The sequence below is a fragment of the Rosa rugosa genome, chromosome 4 (assembly GCF_958449725.1).
Source record: "Rosa rugosa chromosome 4, drRosRugo1.1, whole genome shotgun sequence".
Lineage (NCBI taxonomy): Eukaryota > Viridiplantae > Streptophyta > Magnoliopsida > Rosales > Rosaceae > Rosa > Rosa rugosa.
Genome location: NC_084823.1, coordinates 50,467,000 through 50,490,626, shown reverse-complemented (window position 1 = coordinate 50,490,626; position 23,627 = coordinate 50,467,000). Strand labels below are relative to the sequence as shown.

General features: G+C 38.6%; 3 protein-coding genes and 1 long non-coding RNA gene across 5 annotated transcripts; 3 read left to right on the top strand and 1 right to left on the bottom strand.

Moving 5' to 3' along the window:
• The first annotated feature begins 5,282 nt into the window (after positions 1-5,282).
• On the top strand, positions 5,283-6,166 carry LOC133741894 (auxin-responsive protein SAUR71-like). The gene has a single exon (XM_062169603.1). It carries the CDS (start codon positions 5,419-5,421, stop codon positions 5,974-5,976), a length of 558 nt encoding a protein of 185 aa, XP_062025587.1. The 5' UTR covers positions 5,283-5,418; the 3' UTR covers positions 5,977-6,166.
• Positions 6,167-6,788: 622 nt separating this feature from the next.
• On the bottom strand, positions 6,789-7,609 carry LOC133746466 (uncharacterized). Of its 2 annotated transcripts, XR_009864169.1 has the most exons (3): positions 7,519-7,608; positions 7,022-7,399; positions 6,789-6,920 (listed from the first exon to the last, which is right to left on the bottom strand). It is a non-coding gene; the product is annotated as an uncharacterized LOC133746466 (long non-coding RNA). The 2 variants fall into 2 exon arrangements; XR_009864168.1 differs by having other exon boundaries at positions 7,022-7,609.
• A 12,955-nt stretch (positions 7,610-20,564) lies between these two features.
• On the top strand, positions 20,565-21,023 carry LOC133744977 (auxin-responsive protein SAUR71-like). The gene has a single exon (XM_062172991.1). It carries the CDS (start codon positions 20,565-20,567, stop codon positions 21,021-21,023), a length of 459 nt encoding a protein of 152 aa, XP_062028975.1.
• Positions 21,024-22,658: 1,635 nt separating this feature from the next.
• Positions 22,659-23,330, top strand: LOC133744976 (uncharacterized). Its single transcript, XM_062172990.1, has one exon. The coding sequence runs from the start codon at positions 22,659-22,661 to the stop codon at positions 23,328-23,330; it is 672 nt and encodes a 223-aa protein (XP_062028974.1).
• Positions 23,331-23,627: the final 297 nt, after the last annotated feature.

The window sequence follows — 23,627 nt, the reverse complement described above, 5'->3', positions numbered from 1 at the left end:
AATCATCTCTCATGACATGGTTGGATTCAATTATTCGAATAGTGGTTGCGTACAACCCACTAGAGCGACACATCAGTTTCTCTAAGACTCGTTTATGTCCGTAGTGATTAGAGGTGATGCAAAGGAACTCTTGTCCATTCTCACAATGTGTTTCCATATGAAAACCATTGGCTCTGATATCTTTGAAGCTTAATAGGGTTCTTCCTGCCCTAGGAGCATATAATAAAGTTCGAAATTAAAACATGTCCAAGACATTGAATAAAATAAATCGATACTTTATTAATAATAGCCAATGATTACATCAAAGTTTCTTGACCAAAATCTAATCCAATATAAAAATCAAACCGTAGACAAATCGTAGTCACTCAATCCGTTCGGTAATTTCAATTTAGTTGTGACTAGGTAAGGTAAGGCGAGATTTTGGTGGAGCGTTGCTCACTTTTAAAACTGTTCTCTCATATCAAACTTTGCCTAGACATCACAATTACTCTTGAGTATGCCTAGAGGGAAAGAGTTAATACAATAAGTCATTTTATTGATTTAAGTCATAATTGCCATTACATGATTCTTGGAAATAGTAAAGACTATAAAAATCTGCGGCATTTTGTCTTCATCGCCAGATTTAAAGTCTTTGTGAACTCGAAGTCTTGATCAACATGATGCGACTACCTCCGTAGGTATATTGCAAATTCAGGTCCATTGATCAGACATTCCATATCAGAAATAGACACCATAAAGAGGATTCTCCCTTGATTGAGGCGCATTGGTGCAATATCCATAGTCCCTAGGACTGGTGGCGTTGGAAAGTGGTGCCCATGGCCAACGTTGGCTCCATGGTTTCCAACCCTATGTCCCTCAAAATCCCACCTCCTACGGTCGTGGGATTTTCGCCTTGAGCGATTACCTTCTTGAGCATTTCGATCGTATGGATCATGACGTCGATGGCGACTTTCTCTAGCCATAGGACAATGCTCTTGATAGCTATCTTGAAGCCTATCAAATCTTCTTTGCACAAGTTCATTGCCATGTCTTTCAGTAGTGGCCATAGCTTCAATAAGCTGTTGAAAACTTGTGATCCGTCTTGCATTTACATGAGTCTGGAGTAAGTCAGAGGACCTCATAGCATAGACGGGGAAGGTATTGAGGGTTTTCTCAATCAATTGGTCTTCTGTGATTGTTTTTCCACAAAGACGCATCATTGCTCTGATTCTGAGAGCTTCCGAATAAAATTGCATGACAGTGTCAAATTCAGAGAAGCGAAGATCTTTCCATTTTGCTTCTATATTCAGAAGTATGGAGTCACGAACATTGCCATATCGTTCGCGAAGCGCATGCCAAAGCTTTATGGCGCTATCCTCATTTATGAACTCAAACTGTAGGTCACTATCCATGTGACGTTTCATGAAGGCAAGTGCCTTGGAATTATCTTTCTCAGTTTGAGGGTCTGGAGCTGTTTCTATAGGACAAAGCTCTTGGATTGTATGCAATAAATCACGGGCAATAAGGTGGACCTCGACATCAGTGACCCAAACCTTTTGCCTGCATAATCCAATGGAACAAAATCGAGTTTGTTCATGTTTGACATCTTGAAAGATGAAACAAGAACAAGTTAGTTTCGGAGTCAATGCTTCCACGAAAACTAATAAAATAAGATTTCCGAGCTATGCTACCAAGAAATCGATTTCCAAGAATAATTGGATTAGACCGAAACAATGATGTTTGAATGGTCAAAATAGATGCTCACGAACGCTCTTAGTCCGTAGCATACGAACGCTCTTAGTTCGTTAAATCGATGCTTACGGACGCTCTTAGTTCGAAGTCTTACGAACGCTCTTAGTTCGTTAATTGCGTGAATCCCCACGATTCCGCTTTTCAAGAATCGAACCCACGTTATAAGAAAGGTGGGATGTAGAAGAAGGGAGGTTTTCAAGTCCCTGAGAAAAGAAGAAATATTTGAATTATAGGAACTTCAAAACTTACTCTTGAATACTTACTTGTATTTGGATCACGCGCGTGTCGATGCAGGCGTGATGGAGCGAAGCAATCCGAGTAGAGGCATGCATCGAATGTTTATAAGGTCAAGCTTGTTGAAATTCGGAGCAAATTCTCTTCTGAACAGTTTTCACTTTGATTGTTGTACTGGTCTAAGAATAACTCCGATAAGGCTGAAATTCGGAGGTCAGATGGAAGAGACAGAGATGAACAACTTTGATGAAGAAAAGATTTTGATCCGAGGTTCCAAACTAGATGTTTCGGAGCCTGAAAAAAGACGGACGTGCACAGGAAAGGGGAAAGGTGCAGTCGGTGTGCGTTGGTGCTGCAGGGGCAGTAGGGATGCGTGCGCAGGGGCGCGTAGGTGCTGCAGGGACAGCAGATGTGCGGCAGAGCTGCAGGAGCAGCAGTGCAGCGACGTGGGGCTGCAGACGCACGGGCGCGTAGGCGGGCAGCACGGAGCGCAGGGGCGCGTAGCGCTGGGCGCGCAAGGAGCAGGCTGCAGCGAAGGCTTGGCTAGCTCGGGCTAGGGGCTGCTGGGGCAGTAGGCACGCAGGTAGGCAGAATAGTTGGTTTCGGTTTTTGTGGCTAGAGTCGTGCTGATAACGTGTTTAAGTAAAATAGATTCGAGAGAGAATTGTAGAGAGAGATGTGTGTTCTTATTATTGAGAATAGGAGCCCTATATATAGGGATTACAAAGTACTAGTTCTAATGTTACAAGGAATACCAATCCGTGTAGGATTGGGAAATCTAGAACCTTCTCTCCTATTGCTACTCCTAGTTTGATAAGACACACTAAATCAATATTCCTTCAACAAAATCTAGAATCTCTCTTAGGGTTAAGATTTGGAGGAACATGACGAAAATGAGCCGCTCTCTAGAAGAAACAAATCACCTATGTACTAATTAAATCAATTTTGATTATGAAAAGTTTGTGTATGTTATTACTTATATTCCATTACAAAACTGAAAAAAAAAATAATTATTGATGTCGCACAATAAACATGTGACATACAAAAACGAATAAATCTTCTACTCATCAACTCGATCGAATGTTTTGATGAATATGTTGATACTTAGCAAGCTAGAACATGATGTTTCATCGACCATTTATTTTAATTTTCATGTCTCGTGTGCTTAAAACATACAAGGGCTTTATAATAAAAACCCCTATATAGTTTAAGCAGGAACATAGCGAAAACTTGTTACACACAAAAACCATGTGTATTGGAGAAAACTAATTTCTGGGTTTGCAGCTTGCTAGGTGTTACAATATGATTGATCGAACAATAGAACACTTTCAAGAAGCTCACTTAAACGGGTTATCGCTCCTACAATATTTGTGTTTATATTACATGATGCGGTGATATATGCAGCAAATCAACAAGTTATGATTTAAAGGTGTATTCTTTTATGCGACCTAGCAGGACTCTGCTAGGGTTGAGCGGCCGCCGCCCTTGGGCGAGGTTTTGCAGCACCTTCCCCCTTGTTCAATGGGGATCTATTCCTTCACCTTCTGTGGTGTCGACTCTTGGGATTGGGGACTCTCTTCTCTCCTCCTTCTCGTTTTATCCAACGACGCTCCCGTGCGTTGAGGTGGAGACGGCATGCGCTTTGCCGGATCGATCGGTGTTGAGGTTGATAGCCTACCTATCATCGCGGATGGTGGCTCACGGCGGTGGTTAGTCGAGGCCTCAGCGGGCGCGTCTCAAATTTGGTGAGGTGGGACGGGTTGGTTTGTGCTTGGATGTTCGGGGCATGCCCAGACCAGATCGATCAGGCAGCGTTGTCACCGAATCGGTACAAGGTGAGGCTGATCCCGTCCGGCGTGGATTGACTGGAATGACGTGGGGTGGATTGGACGGTTGGGAGACGGCGACACGGCGACTGAGTCTTCTCCACAGAGGGTTGGAGGCGTTGCGTTTCCGGCATCACTTGCAGATCGGCTCGAAGATGAGCTTTTCCAGGTCGTTCGCTCGTCTGCTCTTCCCAAATTGCTCTCTTCCATCAGCATCTGCGGAGAGACGAGTTGTGGACGGCGGTGCTGCTGCTCAGATCGGTGATGCTTGGGTGCCCAATTGCCTGGGTGGCCTGAGTATTTCCAAACATGCCGACTCCTCTTGGGTGCCCAGTTGCTTGGGTGTGCAGAACAACGCTACTTGGGATTGGACTCTCCTTGCTGCATCAGTTTCAATTCTGACCTCGGGCCGGATTTGGATCCGCATTTGGGACCCGGGTGGTACCCTAATTCGGATTTTGGATCCGAAACAGCTGCTCATATTGTTCTGGTATTGACTCTGGTTCTTAGGAGTTCGTCTACCAACATTCGAGTTTTTGACACCATCGGTTGCTTTCGATCTCTTGGTGAGTGTATCACCTCTCCTAGGTGGTCATATCACCGGTTATAGTTACGGTTACTCTTCTATTTACACTGCTTCAGTGACATACGCAGTGCAGCGATGCCTTATGGCATCAAGTCACATGGTTACCTGGTTACCTTTCATTCTCGATGCGATTATGCATCTAGTTATGCGTCATTGTTTTTCTTTTTTCATAGATGCGTTTGTGCATCTCGTTATGTTTTATTGCTTTCTTTCGATGTTTTATGCATCGCTCCATGTACTTCTCAATTTCATTTAATATAGTTTGTCGTCCTTTCAAAAAAAAGAAGCTCACTTAAACTAACCCACGTCCATAATAAACTAAGGTTCTTATTAATTATTATCTTCTAGCAATGTTCTTCTTCGTTGTTTATTTACTGGCACTGCTTATTCCGTGGTCCCAGAGTACCACGTGGTACTACCATATGGTGGTCCCAACTAATAATATCACTCGAATTTGGTGGAAATCATGCATGGGTGAGAAAAAATAAAATAAATTAAATAAAGAGACCAATCAGAAATAACTTCTAGTTATATGAGCCAATAATATCACTCCGGACCACCATGTGTAGTATGGTCCGGGACCATGTTATAATTTCCCTATTTACTCAATGGATTCGATTAGTATAATTAAAAACTGTGGATATTATTACTTATATATGCGTTATTTTTTTCTCTCATCATTTTTCGTCACGCTTATAGCGCAGGTGTTGTTGAAGAAAATTTAAGAAATGGTCCAGCCCTCTTTTGTTCCCATACGACTTTCCTTCAACAAATTCAAATCCAATTATTCAAAATCTATAGGCGCACGAGAGTTGACAAACTTCCAAATTATTAGCAAGGGTGACACAGTCCTCTCCTACTCGGAGCTTTCCCACGCCTCTCTTCCCATCAAACATATATTTATGCCCCCCGGAGGTAGTGCTTTGCTTCTTATCCAGATCTTCGCTTTTCATATATCTACTCTTCTTCTTTTCTTTGTTGAGAAAAGAATAAGATAAGGGTACGTGCAAAACCTAAAACACTTCACATATATTTCAAGGCATGGATATCGTGAAGGGAAAGTGGACGAAGAATCTGATCATCAAGGCGTGGAAGCGATGCAGTACTTTACCGAAACAAAGCAGCAGGAAAGGCTCTACAGCAGCCGCTTCATTGACGAGGAGCAAATCATGGAGCTCCAGTACTACTAGTAGTACTGGCACTTGCAAGCAGAAGAAGAACAAGGCCAAGACATGCCAAGTCGCTCCAGTTGGGTGTTTTACGGTCTATGTTGGACCCGAAAAGCAGCGATTTGTGGTGAGGATGGAGTATGTTAATCATCCATTGTTCAAGATGCTGCTGGAGGATGCAGCATTGGAGTATGGGTACAAAAGTGACGGTCCGATATTGCTTCCTTGCCATGTGGATCTGTTCTGCAATGTTATGGCAGAGATGGAGAGCAATGATATCGATGAGGACAAAATCAGTGCTCCCAGTAATTGTTCTCCGATAATCTTCAGTCCAGCTCGTCGTAGAAATTGTGCCAGCAACAGAGGTTACGGTGGTGCTTATAGGGTACTTACTCCAACATCGTCGTCATCATCAATGGTGCTTACCTAGATTTGATTTTAACATATATATATTCGTAGTTCAGGTCATAGATCAGAAAGGAAGAAGAAAAAAAAAACAACAACAACAACACATCTCTATTGTGTAAAGAACTGAAGTTATACGCATGCATGTATACAGCATATTTTGCTGCGCAGCAATAAAATTTGCCTCTATATTTTCTAAATGGTGCTTATTTCGATTCTCCCCTGAAAGAGGAATTTTAGTTCATATCTGGGATGGGTTTTAGTCCTTTTGGATATTAATTGTTACTAAGCTGCACAAGATATATGAAACCGAATAATTAATACCGTGTGTACGTTAGTATGATGCAAACGCCTTAAATATATAAATTTATATATGTCGGTCTTAATTATATGCAGCTCCTGCTGCTAGCTAGTTTCTTTATGAATTATATACAACCTGTTTGCTCTTGTTTGAATTAAATTATTCACTTGGAAGTAATGTCACGAGTAAAGATTTTTTTTATGAGTCTGCAACCACTACTACAATTATTGGCAATGGCCACATGCACATTCGTGACATATTTGGGCCAAATGACGCACATGTGCGTGTCTATTACCCATTGCCACGCTGCAGCCACATTTTTTTGGGTGAGTGCGCTGTAGAGGGGTTGCTTTCTCCTTAATTGTCTCAGTTTTGTTGTGCGTGGCTTCTTTTGCAATTCTGACATGGTGGGACCAACTGGTAGGAATCAGAGTTTCAATTGCTTTTTTTTTTTTTTTTTTTTTTTTTTTCCGGTCAACAATTGTTTCTAGTCATGGTCCAGTATCGAGTCCTATTGCTTCTTTGCAGTTCCGAAATTGAAATTGATTAGATTCTTGATATTATTCATTTTTTTTCAACTTTCTGGGGATGGATGGCTGAAATCAAGTTGGTGAGTACATGGGGAAGCAAATAGAGCAGCTTCAGTCTGCAATTGACTTGGCCGAAATCTGAAAACAGAGGCAATCCATGTTTAAAGCTTGAATCTTTTGAGTGTCCAGGTCCATAGATCAAGTTAGTGTTGAAGAAACAAACAAGGAACAGAACTCACCGATACCAGGATCTCAATGATGATCTTCTTGGGTTCAATCACTGCCATGGTTTCAGCCTCCTACTCAGTGCTGAAATTGGGGATCTTGGATTAGAGATGATAGGCATAGACCCATACAAAATTCAATCAATAAGCCATAACCAGAAAACCATAGACAACAAAAATCATCCAATTTTTCTCCCGCATATATATCGAATAGAGCCATCAAAGAAAATAAAATAACAAACACTAAAATTGTGTTGTCGCTGGAGCTTCTCCATGGTCTCGGGTTGAAGCACGAGGAACTAGTTTTAATGGTCGATGGCTTCTTTCATCCGAGGTGATTCGCAACCTCGCTCTCCACGAACACAATATGAAATCTCTTCAATTAATCCCTTGCTGCAAAGAAAAACCACAATCGCATAAGAAATCACAATCCCTAATTCAAAAATAGAGGGTAGGTTAAATTGATAGACCAGAGTTGAATCTGATAGGGGGATCCGGGATCTATTCCTTACGATTCAGACTATCCAGGTTAATTGATCATGTAAGACAAGAGAGAGAGAGAGAGAGACTAGAGAAAGAGATGGTTTATTTTTCCAGAAGAAGAGAAAGAGAAAGAGATAAGAGTCTGAGAGGCTGAAAATATGGGTGTTGATCAATTTAAAGGTGTGGAGTGTGGTCATCCCTGTTCGTGACGTGATCGAAGAGAAAAAAGAAGGGATAATGAGATAAAAATTCTGTAAGATTAGGGCCTACAGAAAAGAAAACCCAAATAAATATTAAATAATTGGTTTGAATCAAAAAATAAAAAGAAAAAATATTAAATAATTAGGCACCCATGTTTTGTGCTTGTAGGTGGAGGATATAAACCAAGGTTTCAAATTTCGGTTTCGGTTTCGATTTCGGTACTTCAAATTTAAGGAAATTTCGGAGAAAGTTTCGATTTCGGTGGAAATTTCGGTTAAAACTAAAGAAATCAAATTAATTGCATTTATAAAATGATATTTTTGAATGAAACTTTTACATAGACTAAACTAACCTATAATAAACCTATTTACAATATAACATCTCTAAAATTATACATTTATAATAGAATTATGATATTTTATATGGACGAGATTGCTAAACTAGTGTTTTTATCTATGTGTATTGATAATGTAAATATGATTTACTTTTTTTAATAATTAGAAAATTACAAGGGGGTGGGGCGAGGCACGTAAAACCAAAACCTCGTGAATGAAAATGAATGAGTACAACAAAAGGAATATAAAAGCTACTACGATGTGGTTCGATCTAGCTGGTTGAACTGCTTTCATTTAGTATCATACAATACTGCTCCCAAGTACATGAATTTTGGAAATGATTTTCGTACTTCATCACATGGTTATTGTATGTGTACATGTTGTTCCCTTTCCACATGCAATCCATATATCGGATATTGTGGAATTACCTAATATGATGTTACAGTGTATGAAAGCATACAATATTTGAGACGAAGCAAAAAAAAAATCATGTTATGGTTGGAGCATTCAACTTTGTAGCAGATAAAAACAAAAAGGTTTTTTGTTGTATTCAACTTGATTGCAAAAAAAAAAAAAAATCAAAATTTCATATTTTCTCTATAAAAGTGTGAAGTAAAAATTCATTGTAGGTGACAAAAAAATTTAACAGAAATTTTAGAGAAATTTCGGACAAAATTTCGGTGTGAATTTTTAAATATATATTGTGTGTGTAAATATTTCGGAAATTAAGATTTCGTGGAAATGTACGGAAAATTTCGGAAAATTTCGGAAAACTTCTGACGGAAATGATATAGCATATGAATTTCGTTTCGGTACTTCAAAATTACGGAATTTTCGACGGAAATTTCGGCAGTTTCGGAGAAATTTAAAACCTTGATATAGACACCAACATTGGATATAGCGGTGGGTATTTAATTATGTGGCAATACGTGTGTGGCCTTTGCCCACATGTATTGTGGTGAACTTGTTTATGATATTGTTTTCTTTACAATCATCACTACTATACTATGTATTAAAAGGCATTACTTGCAGTTTTCTTTTCTTGGTGAAGTTATGATGTACCAATTTGATTAATTTAGTTAACTATCAAATCGGAAAATGTTATCAGCACTCAATTGATTATAGATTATAGCTTCATTTGTATGAAAATTGTAGGACGAACCGACGAACTGAAATTAGTGATATCTGATTGAATACTCGCATGTCTAAAATAAATAAATAAAACAAAATAAATAAATTATAGAGACAACAAGCAATCACCAGAATTAATAATGATGGATTGATGAGAAGAAAATTGGTGATGATGAGGGGTCTCATGATCGCCAACTCAGGAACACAGTGCAAGTTCTGTATAGGAGGTACGAACCCTAGCAATGCGGAGTCCTCTAGGATATTATGGTCCATTAATTTTGCATTGTCATATTACCCCGGCATTAATAATTACAATAATCTATATTTACTATTATTAAGAGAAGAGATATTATTCTCTAAAATTGAATTTTTTTACTAATTTAACATTTATATATTAAAAAATTATGAAATATAATTAATCAATAATGATAATATAGTAAATTGTAATATAGAAAACAAAAGAATAAAAAAAAAAAAAACAGAAAATGTGGTAGTTGTACGAGAAATTTTTCACTACCTTTAACTTCTCTCCACACACCCTGCTAGTATAAGATTATCAAAGGAGGAATCTTGTTTTCCCTTAGCTAGCTTCACACTTCACTGCGGGTGCGGTGGGAACCTGGTGTTGTATTGTTAACAAGCCTACTTAGCCAGTTGATCGATGCTTAAAATTATGAACATAACTCTTTGACAAATACGTGAGCAGTTGAAAGCATAAGCAAACCGTCACCTCTAATTAGTCTTGCAAGCAACTGCTCATTTACTTTTTAAAAAGGATTAGGTACAGGCAAGCACATAGTTCATTGCATCTCCTTAGCCGAGGGGGAGGGAGGGAGGGGTTCAGTAGGTCCCGTGTTGCTCTACTGATTTCTGAAAAAAGAAAAAAATATTACTATTATATTACTTGATCAGGTTTTAAAGACTATAGGGGGTTATTAATTTCATCTCACTACCTCTCATGCAGCAGAGCTTTTTTTCCCTTAACCCTACATCGGGTTTATAGCCCCACTCAAATTATGGCCAATATATCATCATCGGTATCATAGACAATGGTATTTGACCGGAAATCTTAAGTTTCAAAGATGACAACATAACAACAATAAATCAATTGAAGTGGAGAGGATCATGCAAAGGAGGAAAAAAAACTTCTAACTTATCATTGTGTAATTCTAAAATCATAGGAGTTTAGTACTTTGATGAGGGTTTTAAACGTCACCACCAAGGAAAAGAAATTGGTATAGAATCTGCTAGAGACATTCATGGGCATAGAACACTTGTTTGCTCTATAGTTGCTGGAAATTATGTAGATGACGTCTCTTATTTTGGTTATGCTAAAGGAACAGCCAAAGGCATTTACACCTCACGCTAAACTAGCTATGTACAAGGTTTGTTGGGAAAGGTCTATTAAGAAATGTCTTACCTCTGATGTTCTTGCTGTACTGGATGAAGCCGGTCTTTAGTTTTCATTGCACCTCTCTTCTTCAATCAAGTATAAAAATTATAGTTCTCAAAAGGAGAATTTTCAGCTTTATTTCATATATTGAGAAAACATTTTTACTAGTATAGATGATACGACTAATATGAAACGATTTCAAAATATGAAATTTAATTGTAATAGATATGAATTTCATTTAGATAAAAATTATTTTGTGTCCTAATAAGTCTAAAATCCTGGCTCCGCCACTGTTATTAGTATATATAATTGTAATGTAAACCTAAATCTACGAGTTCTGCATCCAAAGGTTAATCTTTACTAAGACTGTGCAAAATGCCTAGACATCCAATTCAATAATGGTTTTGTTTAGGATGGTTCACAGCGTGATACTATATCTAAACTTTGATGCATAACTGAATTCACCTTCCCACAGTTTTTTTTTTTCATTTCTTTTTGCTCCACGTAAATAAATAAATTTGCTCATGCATACGGTAAAACCAAATCCAAAGAAAATAGTAAAATAAATTAATGAAATGAAAAACAAAATCTTAAAAACCAACATCTATGAGCTTCAGACAATTGCAAGTAGGACTGTAGGAAGTAGACCAGACGAGGCAGAAGGAATGGGGCTCCATTATGCGAGAGTCAATTTCTCAGAAAAAGAAGAAAAATATATAAGGTCAAACCGTCAAACGCAATCCTTTTATCTCTAAGTTCCAATTTACACGTCCACGTTTAATCTGACCTAAGCTAGACGATAGCTAGTGTTTCATCCTAGCTAGCTTTCACTTTCAATATGTCATCATGAGGAGAACCTTGAACTCTTGAAGTAAATATTCAACCTTTGCTAGTCTTGCATGCTTGGGGGCTGGGGCTGCTGGCCAAATCAACTTCTCAACTAAAACTTCGTCCTTACAAGGATAAGACAAGGCCGCCGGAGGAATCTGGTGCTCTATCTTAATCACTACCCGATCTAACCCAGAATCAAATCTACCAAATTGATAGCTTGGTATGGCAATTACACTAGGGCTGGCTCAAATTACCATCCCTGCCGGAACCGACCGAAAACCAGCCGAACCGGCGGTGTCGGCGCCGACAAAGTCGGTAACTGAAGAGTCGGCACGGTACTACCGTACCGGAGCAACTTTTTCGGCTCGGTAGTGGTACAGCCAATCGCAGAGGTTCGGTGATACCGAACCAGCCGAGATAGATGTTTCTGGATTTAATTCCAAAAAATACTCCCCTCTTGCGTCTGCCAAGGATCGAACCCTTGCCATTCTCGCTACAAACTCAAGCCACTTACCACTAGGCCACAAGCTTGCTTGTTATTAGTTGCGCATAACTAAAAAAATATACTTAAATTAGAAATCACGAAAATTAAAAACTCTTTCTTGTCTTCTACTTCGAGACATTTCTCTTTCTTCGTTCTTTCTCAGTCTCTTCCTCCTCTGTTTTCTTTCTTTCTTTCTGCACTCTCTCTCTCTCTCTCTTCATTTCTGACTTTTGTTCTTCTCATATTCTTGTTCTTCTTCCTCCATTTTCTCATCATTTTTCTTCTTTTCTCTATTCTTCCACCTCTGTACTCTTCCTTCTTTCTGTTTCTTCTTCCTCCTCATACTGCAATCCTCATCTCCTTCGCCGGATTTTATCTCTGCAGTCCTCTAAATTCCGACGAGCGGAATTTTCAAATACCGGCCAAAACCGACCGTTGAAAGCGGTAACCGCAAGCTCCGGTAACCGAAAGCTCCGGCACGGCTACGGCAACACATTTGGCGAAACCGAAGAGTTTCGGTCGGTATTCGGCTGACGTCAAAAACTCCGGCAACCGTACCACGGCCAGCCCTAAATTACACAATTAATTACACGTGGTGGACGTTGTCTCCAAGTCTACGCGTAGAACCACTTGAATATATGCAAATGTGTTTTTTTTTATTTTTTTTATTTTTATGACATATATGCGAATGTGTTCTTCAGGAGAAATTATGGAAAAAGTTCCCGTGGGGCTATTGCTGCTGCTGGGGCCTATATATTTATATCCATGAATCAATGTATCAACCGAAATTTCAAAGTTTAATTCTTTGTCATGCATGTATGTATACTCGTCAAGTTTTCAAATTGGTAGCCAATGGTAGGTTTTTTTTATATATATAAAAAAAAAAGGTTTAAACAGATCTTATGTTCACACTAATTATTCACATAATAACCCTAATGGGAGCGTACTTATACTCTGTCATTCATTCAAATTTGAAATTCTATGCATGTCATGTACGTCCCCTCCAACCAGATATATATATATAGTAAATAAAAATGCTTATACAATGACAGTACTACGTCAATTAAAACAGATAGTTAACTATTATTACAATCAAGTTTGGGATGGTTTAGTGCCATAAGTATCTCCTTATAATAACTGCAATCTCTTGAGTTTGTTTAAAAAATTGATGACCAATTAATTAGGATCTATTTCAATGACTTCGATTACAATTCAATTATCTTCTAGCAGAACATCTTTAACAGACTCTCTATTTTGGTTCCTTAGCTATTTTGGAGAGCATGTTTAGAGCATTTTTAGCAATGCTAGCCATTTTTTAGTCAAATTTTAGCTAAAGTAGCTAAAAAGTTATTTTAGCTAGCCACTTTAGAATTACGTCTGCATCAATGCTCTCTATTTTAGCTAGTTTTGAATTTATATTACTTTTTAAATGAAGATTAAATAGTTTAAATGTATTTATAAATTACATAAAATAACTTAAAAGGAATGTTTTAAATTATAGAGAGCCTCATCCCTCTCTCTATATTTAGGAGCGAAATAACTAAAAGTTATAGTAGAGAGCCACTTAGGAGTTTGGTGCAGCTGCTAAAATAGATAAAAAACTAAACATGCTCTTCAAAATAGCTAAGAAGCCAAAATAGAGAGTCTGCTAAAGACGCTCTTAGTTTTTTATCTATTTTAGTAGCTGCACCAGACTCTTAAGTGGCTCTCTATTATAACTTTTAGCTATCTCGTTCCTAAATATAGAGAGCGAGATGAGGCTCTTTATAATTTAAAACATTCTTTTTAAGTTATTTTATGTAATTTATAAATACATTTAAACTATTTAATCTTCATTTAAAAAATAATATAAATTCAAAACTAGCTAAAATAGAGAGCATTGATGCAAACGTATTTCTAAAGTGGCTAGCTAAAATAACTTTTTAGCTACTTTGACTAAAATTTGACTCAAAAATGACTAGCATTGCTAAAGATGCTCTTAGATTAACCGGAAGTTTATGTCCTAGTTTTCAATTGAGAAAAATCAATTACGTTGTTGAAGCCTAAAAATTTGGGATCGTTATTTGTCTTTCAGTTCGCAAATGCTTAATGAAAAGAAGTGAATTCAACCGAAACTCAGCTGATATATTGATGTCATGTTACATGACATCATTTAACCACTTGTGTAATTCCAACGCTCTGATTTTTCAACCTTTTACAGTTTTATTTAAGCTTCAATTAGTCATTTATAATATATTAAATACACAATTGTTTTTTTTTATTCTGAAAGTAAAAAAGAAAAGAAAAAGTTAAAAACTATTAACTAATTATAGTTCATGCCCCATTTCATAGAAACTAAAATCCACAACTTATTCTATAAATAAATAAATCTAGATGAAAACTTCTCCAAAACTATGATTTCTTCTAAAAACTGTGAATTATGCACACGATTTTGGGCCAAAATGACATGATCCTATTTTCTCTCCAGAATTTTTCCACCCTGAAACATTTTTTTAAAAATTCTTCTTCAATTGACCGAATTCAAAAATTCTGACGCAATTTTTTCTAATGATTTTTCAAAGTTAAAAAATAATAAAATTCATAATAGAAAATTTGTTCGAGGTTTCAGTACTATTCTGTCAATTGGAACACGTTCTAAAAATCATACTCTACAAATAGTGAATTTATAATTCTGGAGAATTTCAAGAAAAACTAGTATAAATAAAGTTTAACATGTTTCGGCATGCCATTATATTCCATGGGTGTCCCATGGCATCTCCCAATGTACTAAACCATGCAAAGTCCAGTTTCAATTCAAACGGTCATGTTTCCTAATCTCATGATTAGTAAAGTATGAACTTTAGAATGTGCTCTGATTGACAGAATACTGAAATCTCAACAAATTTTTTTATTATTAGTATCATTTTTCAAAGTTGAAAAGTAAGAGAATTCATTAAAAAAACTTCATTTAATATTTTATTGTTACGCAAGTTCAGATCTATTCTAAATATGGTTCTACGAATACTAAACGCTGGACAAATACGAATTTCAATTGACAATTCAGGAAGGGGACCATTTAGTGACATATAAATGACCCGTTTATTATACAGTTATACTTGATCAAAGCCAAAATGTCGAGAATTCGGCATTCTGAGAAAAAAAAAATGAAAACCCTATTCTCTCTATTCTCTCTAGCAGCGCCTCCCCTTGCGCTCACTCTAACCCAGCCTCCTCTTGCCGGCGAGGCGCTAAGAGGCTCTGGTCGGTTTCCAATATCAGGGCACCTTTGCCCTTCCATTGATCAATCTTTGCCAGATCTGACCCCTACTATTGACGATTATTATGGCGGCGGGCTTGTAGCCCTGTTAATTCAGGCTGGCAACAGCCATGGCGGTGGTGAAAGGGTGAAACGCTTCCTCCACGATGGAGACCCGGTTTCCTTGTCCTAGTTGCCTCTTACAATTGCTGAAACCAGTGTGACGCCTATGTGGCTGCAATTGAACATCCCCGAGACTGCTGAGGGAGCGTTGCTAGTAGGCGGAGAAGCCAAAGGAACCATTTGGCTGTTGTGGAGTAAGGAGATATGCTTTGCTGATGCCACTGGGTATGGTGGCGATGTTGGTCTCGGCCCGGAGACCAATGCAAAGGATGGAGGAGCGTCACTACAAGCAGGTGACGGAGATATCGTGGTGAGAATGCTGATGCCGGCGAAGCTGGATGCTGGCGGCGGAATTTCATGGGCTCGGGCTCTGGTGCATAATTGGATCTGGGTGTCCAGATCAATATGGCAGGCGGTCTGCCGCGTTTGGGCTCCTCTCCGTGCCCAACTCTTGATGGTTTTGACGGCGAAGACTGAGGAATTACCGTCGACTATGTCAGTGTTCACATCATGGCTGGTTGAATGGCCGTCGGCGACTCTGGCGGCAGGGGAAGCATGCTGGTGGGTCCTTGGGCTTCTTGGGCCGCTGGTGGCGACTGCAGCTCTGCAATCAAGTTTTGGGCCAGGATCTCTTGGGTCCAGACTGAGTATTGGGTCTTTTTACCCATTTTTAAATTAGTTTTGTTTTTAACTAGCCTATTACTATGCGAGATTAGTTCATAGTTATAGGCTTGCTTTAAATAAGTAAGCATGGGTACCGTCAAATGATCGGACCTAATCTATGTATCGTTGTGGTTTTACCACAAACTCTTTATCTACCCAGAGATGGTAGAGGGAGGATATGTAATGGTCCTTTCTGGCCTGAGTAATATTAATATATCGACATGATATTCTTCAAAAAAAAAAAAAAAAAAAAAACAAAATGTCGAGAAAGATATGATCCGTTTATTAAATAAATCTTAGTGGGTTGACATGTAAATGATCCAATCCGTTTTTTAATCATGTTGATCCAATATGTTTTATTTTGTACAAGTTTTAAGCCTGTATCTATTAGGGAAAATGCTCATTTACCCAATTTTAGCTTAAAATGTGCCCACTTGCCCGACTAAGAGTTTTTAAACCCCATTTACCCAAAACACTCTAAGGGATTATTTCCCCTTTACCCAATTAATTCTTTTTATTAATTTTTGGGACTTTTTTGCCCTCTCCTTCAATCTCTCTACTCTCAGTTTCTCTCTCTCTCTCTCTCTCCCCCTCACCGATTTCTCTCTCCTCCCCCCTCACCGATTTCTCTATCTCTCTCTCTCCAGAAGACGTCGGATCTCTCTCTCCCTCCCTCCATCCCTCCGGCAGGTCGCCCACGACGCCTGCTCTAGCCATCGCCGCGCCGAAACTCGTCGTCGTGCTCTCCGCTGCCAGGCTCGACGCCAAGCCGACGGTCCTCGTCGCTGAGAAGCTCGGCGAGGCCGGGGTTGACCTTCTGAAGGAATCGACGACGGACTGAAAATGGCTATCTGCTATTGTGCAGTCATAACCATAAAATTTGTAACATTAGTGCCCCCCAGTAGACTTTGTATTGGGGGCCAATGATGACTGCTTTATTTATTGACGGACTGAAAACTGCTATTCCAAAGTAAATGTAGTGTTAAATTGCAGTAGTTGATAAATGAAAAAAATTGTGTTGTTTGTGTCAGTCTAGTGGGGGGCAGTAGACAGAATATTGACCCTCATAATGTGGGTTTTTAGACATTATCTGTTGTTTTGAGTGTGAATAACTTGTATAATCTGCGAAACATAGGAAGCGGTGTAATGTTTGATGGTCTATTGGGGGGCAGTAGACACATTAGTGCCACCCAATAATGTCTTTCTTAGGAGACAGTAATCATCTCTTGTTGATTTGTTTGTGATAAAGTGCAATACACTGTGAATCCTTGAAACTGGTGCAAGTTTTAATGGTTTAGTGGGGGGCAGTAGACACATTACTGCCCCCAAATAATGTCTTCATACGAAGTCAGAACCCTTCACTTAACTGGTGCAAGTTTTAATGGTTTAGTGGGGGGCAGTAGACACATTACTGCCCCCAAATAATGTCTTCATACGAAGTCAGAACCCTTCACAAAACTGGGGCAAGTTTTAATGGTTTAGTGGGGGGCAGTAATAATGGTTTAGTGGGGGCAGTAGACACATTACTGCCCCCAAATAATGTCTTCGTGTTAAGTTTAGGGTTTAGGGGCAGCGTTAGGGGCAGTAGACACATTGCCGATGAACTGCGACGAGGACGTTGGAGTGGCTGGATCGCCGATCAATCGAACGGCGACGAGAACGTTGGATCGCCGACTGGAGCTTCATCGTCGTGTTCAGATTTGGACTGCATCTCCGGCGCGGCGATCAGAGAGAGAGAGACAGACCGGAGGTGGAGATCATGGGGAGGAGAGAGAGAGAGAGAGAGAGAGAGAGAGAGAGAGAGAGAGAGAGAGAGAGAGAGAGAGAGAGAGTGGAGGTGGAGATCGGGGGGAGAGAGAGAGAGTTTGGGAAGGAGAGAGAAACTGATAAGAGATGGATGGGTTTTAATTTAATTAACAGGGGCTAAAATGTCAATAGATGTAAGATTGGGTAAATGGGGTTAAAAAACTCTTGGTGGAGTAAGTGGGCATTTTTTGGGCTAAAAATGGGTAACTGGTCACAGCCCCTCTATTATATATAGCAAATTGTTGGGAATAATTTTGAAACTCCTATTATGCCCTTTATTGATTGAATTGTTTAAAAAATAAAAATGATATTACAAGACTAAAATAGTAAATAAACAAAATCAGTATTTTCTTTTCTAGAAATTACAAACAAAAAATAAAGGAAAAAAAACCCACATTTGTAACCATCAGTGGTATTTTGTTGCCTTCAAAAAAAATTTCTTTTTGTTTAATAGAGGCTAGTTATGAATCATGTCAGAATTGACAACACATATTCAAATTTTAAAAAGTAGGGGTTTTATCCATTTACCCCATTTCTAGGGATTTTTTTCTCCCTTACCCCATTAAGTTTTTTTAATTCCCTCTTACCCAATACACTCTAAGGGAGTCTTCCCTAATACCCCATTAAGATTTTTTTTTTGTTTTTAATTTTTTTTTAATACCATTTTACCCATCACCCCTTTGTTACTTAGAGAGAGAGAGAGAGAGAGAAAATGGAAGAGAGAGAAACTATAGGAGACTTCGCCGGAGCCCGTCACCGGCCGCCGGAATCCGGTCACCGGTCGCCGGAATCCGGCCAACTTTCGCCGGAATCCGGCCAACTTTCGCCGGAATCCGGTCACCGGTCGCCGGATTCCGGTCACCGGCTGCCGCCCACCGGAAATTGCTGCAAATCTCACCGGAAAGTTTTTTTTGCCCCCAATAGACATCTATTGCCTCCCAATAGACGTCTATTACCCCAATAGTCTATTGCCCCCAATAGACGTCTATTGCCCCCTAATAGACGTCTATTGGCCCTCAATAGACGATTATCAGCCATGTATTGCCCCCCAATAGACGACTATCAGCCATGTATTGCCCCCGAGTAGACGTCTATTGCCCCCCAATAGACGTTTAGATTACCAAAATGGTAATTAATCTTCCTAAAACTACACAAATAAAACTTTGATTAAAGAAAAAAAACGAGGAGATTACATCAATTCAAAACGTCTATTGCCCCCAATAGACGTCTATTGCCCCCCAATAGACGTCTATTACTCCCCAATAGAACTTTGGGTCGCCGGAATAGGAACTAATATTCCTAAGATTAGACAAATAAAACTGTAATTAAGTAAAAAAAAATGAAAAGATTACATTAATTCAAAACGTCTATTGCCCCCAAATATGGATATTAATACTCGATTTCTTTTTTGTCCTAGGTAACAAATATGAATATTAATCAAATCTACAATATTTAATCCAAAGGATAGTCATGTAATCTCTGCAACTCATATCAAATTATGTCTGTTCGTGGGCTATTGGATGGACAAGAAAGGAGGAAAATAATATTATGGCAAGGTCTGTGTCACTGGATGACTCAAAGTGACCAAGTTTTTGACATGTATTTGATTCATGTGGTTACCATGGCGACCTCTTTTGTATTAATTATAATGCACCGCTGCACACCTAATGATGAAGATGATCAAATCCAGAAAAAAATAAAAAGTCACGAACAGAAGCAACAAAATGCATTAAATTTGACATTTTAATAGCAATAGAAACCATAAAGACTGCCTCTGGCCCTCTACAGCAAAAGCTTCACAAAAAACTAAGTTTCTAAAGCTTCCCTATTTCGTAAGCAACAAAAACAAAATCAAAAATGGCTTCCAAAAACCCACTGACCCAGTCAGTCAAAGGTGCTTAATTCTCTCCTCCTCCATCTCTCAATGACTCTTTATCACACATACAGACCCATTTTGCTTTTTGGACTAGAGTTTCTGATACGAAATTGTATAATTTGAAGGGAAATAATACCAAGGACTCAAGGAGCAGCGAATCGGCAGTGGTGGGTGCCATCTTCAACTTCAGGTAAGCATTTCAACCATTTTACTGGGGTTACAATCTCCTTCTGTCCGGAAAGGTTGCGCCGGAGATTGGGCTTCTCACTAAGCTCGATCGTGAACCTCACAATTACCGCCGGCCTACCTTGCACAATCGATGGCGCCGCCTCGATTGGATCTGCACCTTCGCCGACGTAACACCTCTGTGCGGAGGACATGAGGCGCGAGGTGGCGATAATGAAGGATCTGCCTTAGAATTCGAGAATTACAGGCCATGTGGCCGGGAAACTTTCTCCGGCGAAGAGGAGAGAGAGAGATAGAGTTGCGTGCCTGTGTTAGCTGGAGAGAGAGAGGGGAAAGAGTGGATTAATGATGTAATTTATTTATTAGGTTGAGGTCAGAATGGTCATTTTACTTTAAATTGGGTTAGTGGGAATAAAAATTTGTTGCTGGGGTAAGTGGGATAACTTTGCCTCATTTTGGGGCTTTTGGTCAAGGACCCTAAAAAGTAAATATAAGACAAAACGAAGTCGGCGGCCATAGTTCTCTCGTCGCCTCGCCACGTAATTTCCCTGAAGACCCATCATCAATTGACGCACGAGAGTTGACAATTAATCCTTCACATTATTAAAGACTTCGTCAGGTACTCATTCCAAGTTTTATATTCAACGGTTTCCCCGCAACCCAAATGTATTTATATAATCCCTGAGCTAGTCCTCTTCTTCTCATCTTCTCCTGTTTCGTTACCCAGAAAAAATATAAGGCCCCCAAAACACTTACCAGAACTTCCCAGGAGCTTAATTGATCACTACTTAATTACTCGATCATTTAACGCATGGAAATGGTGAAGGCAGAGTCGACAAAGAATCTGATTATCAAGGCGTGGAGGCTATGCACTACTTTACATAAACAAACCAGCATCAAAAGGTGCACAGCACCCAGTTCAGCAAGGAGTTGCAGTACTAGCAATGGCAAGCGGAAGAAGAACAAGGCCGACGAAGTAACTCCTGTTGGGTGTTTCTCAGTCTACATCGGACCCGAAAAACAACGGTTTGTGGTGAAGGTGGAGTTTGCTAATCATCCGTTGTTCAAGGTGCTGTTAGAGGATGCAGCATTGGAGTATGGGTACAAAAATGACGGTCCACTGTTGCTTCCTTGTGATGTGGATTTGTTCTACAATGTTTTGGCAGAGATGGAGAGCATGGATAACATCAATGAGGAAATCATAAAGTTCCAACCGGTCTTTGATACAAATTTTCTTCAGTCCAACTCGCAGTCATCATTCAGATTCTAGAATGAACAAGGGTTTTGGTGGTGTCTATAGGCTGCTTAGTACATCACCAATGCTTAAGATGAATACGTTTTAGTTAACTATGTAAATAGAATCATCATTTATTCATTCAAAAGTTAATTAAAGACTACATATTAACTCAAGAAAGATTGTACTAGTGTTAACAATTTAGAGTGCCATAATTCATAAAATACATAAAACTGATAATTTCATTTATCAAGCTGCATTAATTAAGAACAAGTTAAATTTATAGATTTTGTTGAGCTTGGTTCTAGCTCAAGTATTGATGACTTAACCGCTTTACTGTTAATGTTTTCCATCCAATGGATATATATACTATTTCCAAAGTTCGTAATTTCTCAAGTTTTGATGATTTACATTTTACACGGTAACTTTTTTTATTTAATTCGAGAGTTATGTCTCACGGGAATTTTAAAACTAATAATATATATTCATCTGTTGTAAATATTATTTCTTATGTGGCTGTCCACGTTATTAGTTAGGGACCTACATGTAATATCTTAATAGTGTGAACACTTATCATGTAAACCCTACCTCTATATAAGGGAGGCCTCTGAGACTGAATAAAACACTTCTCTATTTTCCCCTCATCTCTTTATACGTTTCTTATTCTCTACAAAGTAAGTCAATACTTTTTAACACGTTATCAGCACGCTCTGCTATTTTCTTAAAACTCTATGATGATCTACGAGTTTGTAGTGCAACGTTGTTGCTCTTAACTATAACTCATGATCTATGAGTTTATTTATAATCTATATCAATTATGCATATTAGGGTTTATGGAGATATACGGCATCATATCAATGTTTTGTTTATTTTTTGACTTATTTTTTGATATACGGCGCCTTATTGCAGTTGCTTCAGTGTCATATTAGGGTTTATGGAATGTTTTATTTTTTTTGTGCTTCTGCAATCCTATATATATATATGGTTTAATATATCCTGGGTACAAGTATCGTCTATAATATACATCATATAATATCCTGGGTACAATCCTATATATATATAGTTTAATATATCCTGCTTCACAAACACGTTCCTTTATACATATATATATATATATATATATCTTATATAATTAAGCCAATTCTTGAGTGAATGGTTAAATTTTTGAAATACCATATATGCCCTCACATAATATAAATATTAATAAATAAATTATTTCTATATGAGGATAAGACAGTCAATAGAGTATATCATATTTGAAAAAACTGCAATACCTCTTATAAAAAAAGAAGAAATATATATATATATATGAGGTATATGTTGTTAACATAATGGATATATTTTTGTTGTTTCATTCCTTATAGCATATCTGATATTTATTTAATTCAATTTATCTTATATGTTTTATCAATTAAGCATATTTAATATTCATAATACAAGTGAACCAGAAGTTTCACTACTGCTACTCGAGCCAGAAGTTTCGAGTACATATCCGTTTGAACCCGAAGTTCAAAAATACGGAATTTTAGAACCTGAAGTTCTAATCATAAGACCACGAACCTGAAGCTTCGTGTATATAATTGCGATCCAATGTTCATTTTTTTTCTTTCGAACCTGAAGTTTCGATATCGATTACTTATTTGTTAAGAACCTGTAGTTCTAACACTATACATGGATCCTAACATACCTCATCTTCATTGTGGCAGGAAGATGACGAATTTGGCAAAATTGGATTTTGTCGCCCTTGACATCTCTGGCAAGAACTACCTGTCTTGGGCTCTTGATGCAGAGATTCATCTCGAAGCCCAAAACCTTGGGCCTACAATCAAGGAAGGAAACTCAGCGTCCCCGCAGAATAAAGCTAAGGCTATGATTTTTCTGCGCCACCATCTCCATCAGGGATTGAAGGACGAGTACTTAACTGTCAAAGACCCACTTGAGCTATGGACAGGTTTGGCAGATAGGTTCGCTCACCAAAAGACTGTTGTGCTCCCTAGAGCACGTTATGAATGGACGCATCTGCGCCTTCAAGATTACAGTTCTGTGATAGATTATAATTCTGCCATGTTCAGGATCACCTCCCAAATGAATCTTTGTGGAGAAACTGTAACTCAGGCAAAAGTGACAAGATCACATATCCCAGCAATAAATGCACCGGCAAGAATTAATGTCCAAATTGGACAAAATAATGTGGTGGCCAATGAGCCATCTGATGCACGCCTGAAGCGTGGCAGACCTGTAGGTTCAAAAGATTCGGTTCCTAGAAAGAGGAAAACAAAGGCACATCTGAATCCTAATGAAATCGCCCCTGAAGAGAATATTGGGCAAGACATTAATGTCTGATCCACAATTCATGATTCTGTGACTACAGAAGAGGAAAATGACATCGGTGAGACACCAGCCCATGAAGAGGCTCAAGTACCTGAAAATAAGGAAATTTCCGTAAACTACGTGTACACCAATGAGTTGTGGGATCGTAGAGATATGATCATAGACAATATATTCTCATTCGCAGTAGCTACTGAAATAATAAAAGGCGATGACACTGAACCTCGCTCTGTTAATGAATGTAGACAGAGACATGACTGGCTCAAATGGAAAGATGCAATCCAAACTGAATTAAATTCTCTAGAAAAACGC

Excerpts from the sequence above, each read along its gene's own strand:
- LOC133741894 (XM_062169603.1), top strand. The coding sequence starts at position 5,419 with ATGGATATCGTGAAGGGAAAGTGGACGAAGAATCTGATCATCAAGGCG.
- LOC133744977 (XM_062172991.1), top strand. The coding sequence starts at position 20,565 with ATGGAAATGGTGAAGGCAGAGTCGACAAAGAATCTGATTATCAAGGCG.
- LOC133744976 (XM_062172990.1), top strand. The coding sequence starts at position 22,659 with ATGGATCCTAACATACCTCATCTTCATTGTGGCAGGAAGATGACGAAT.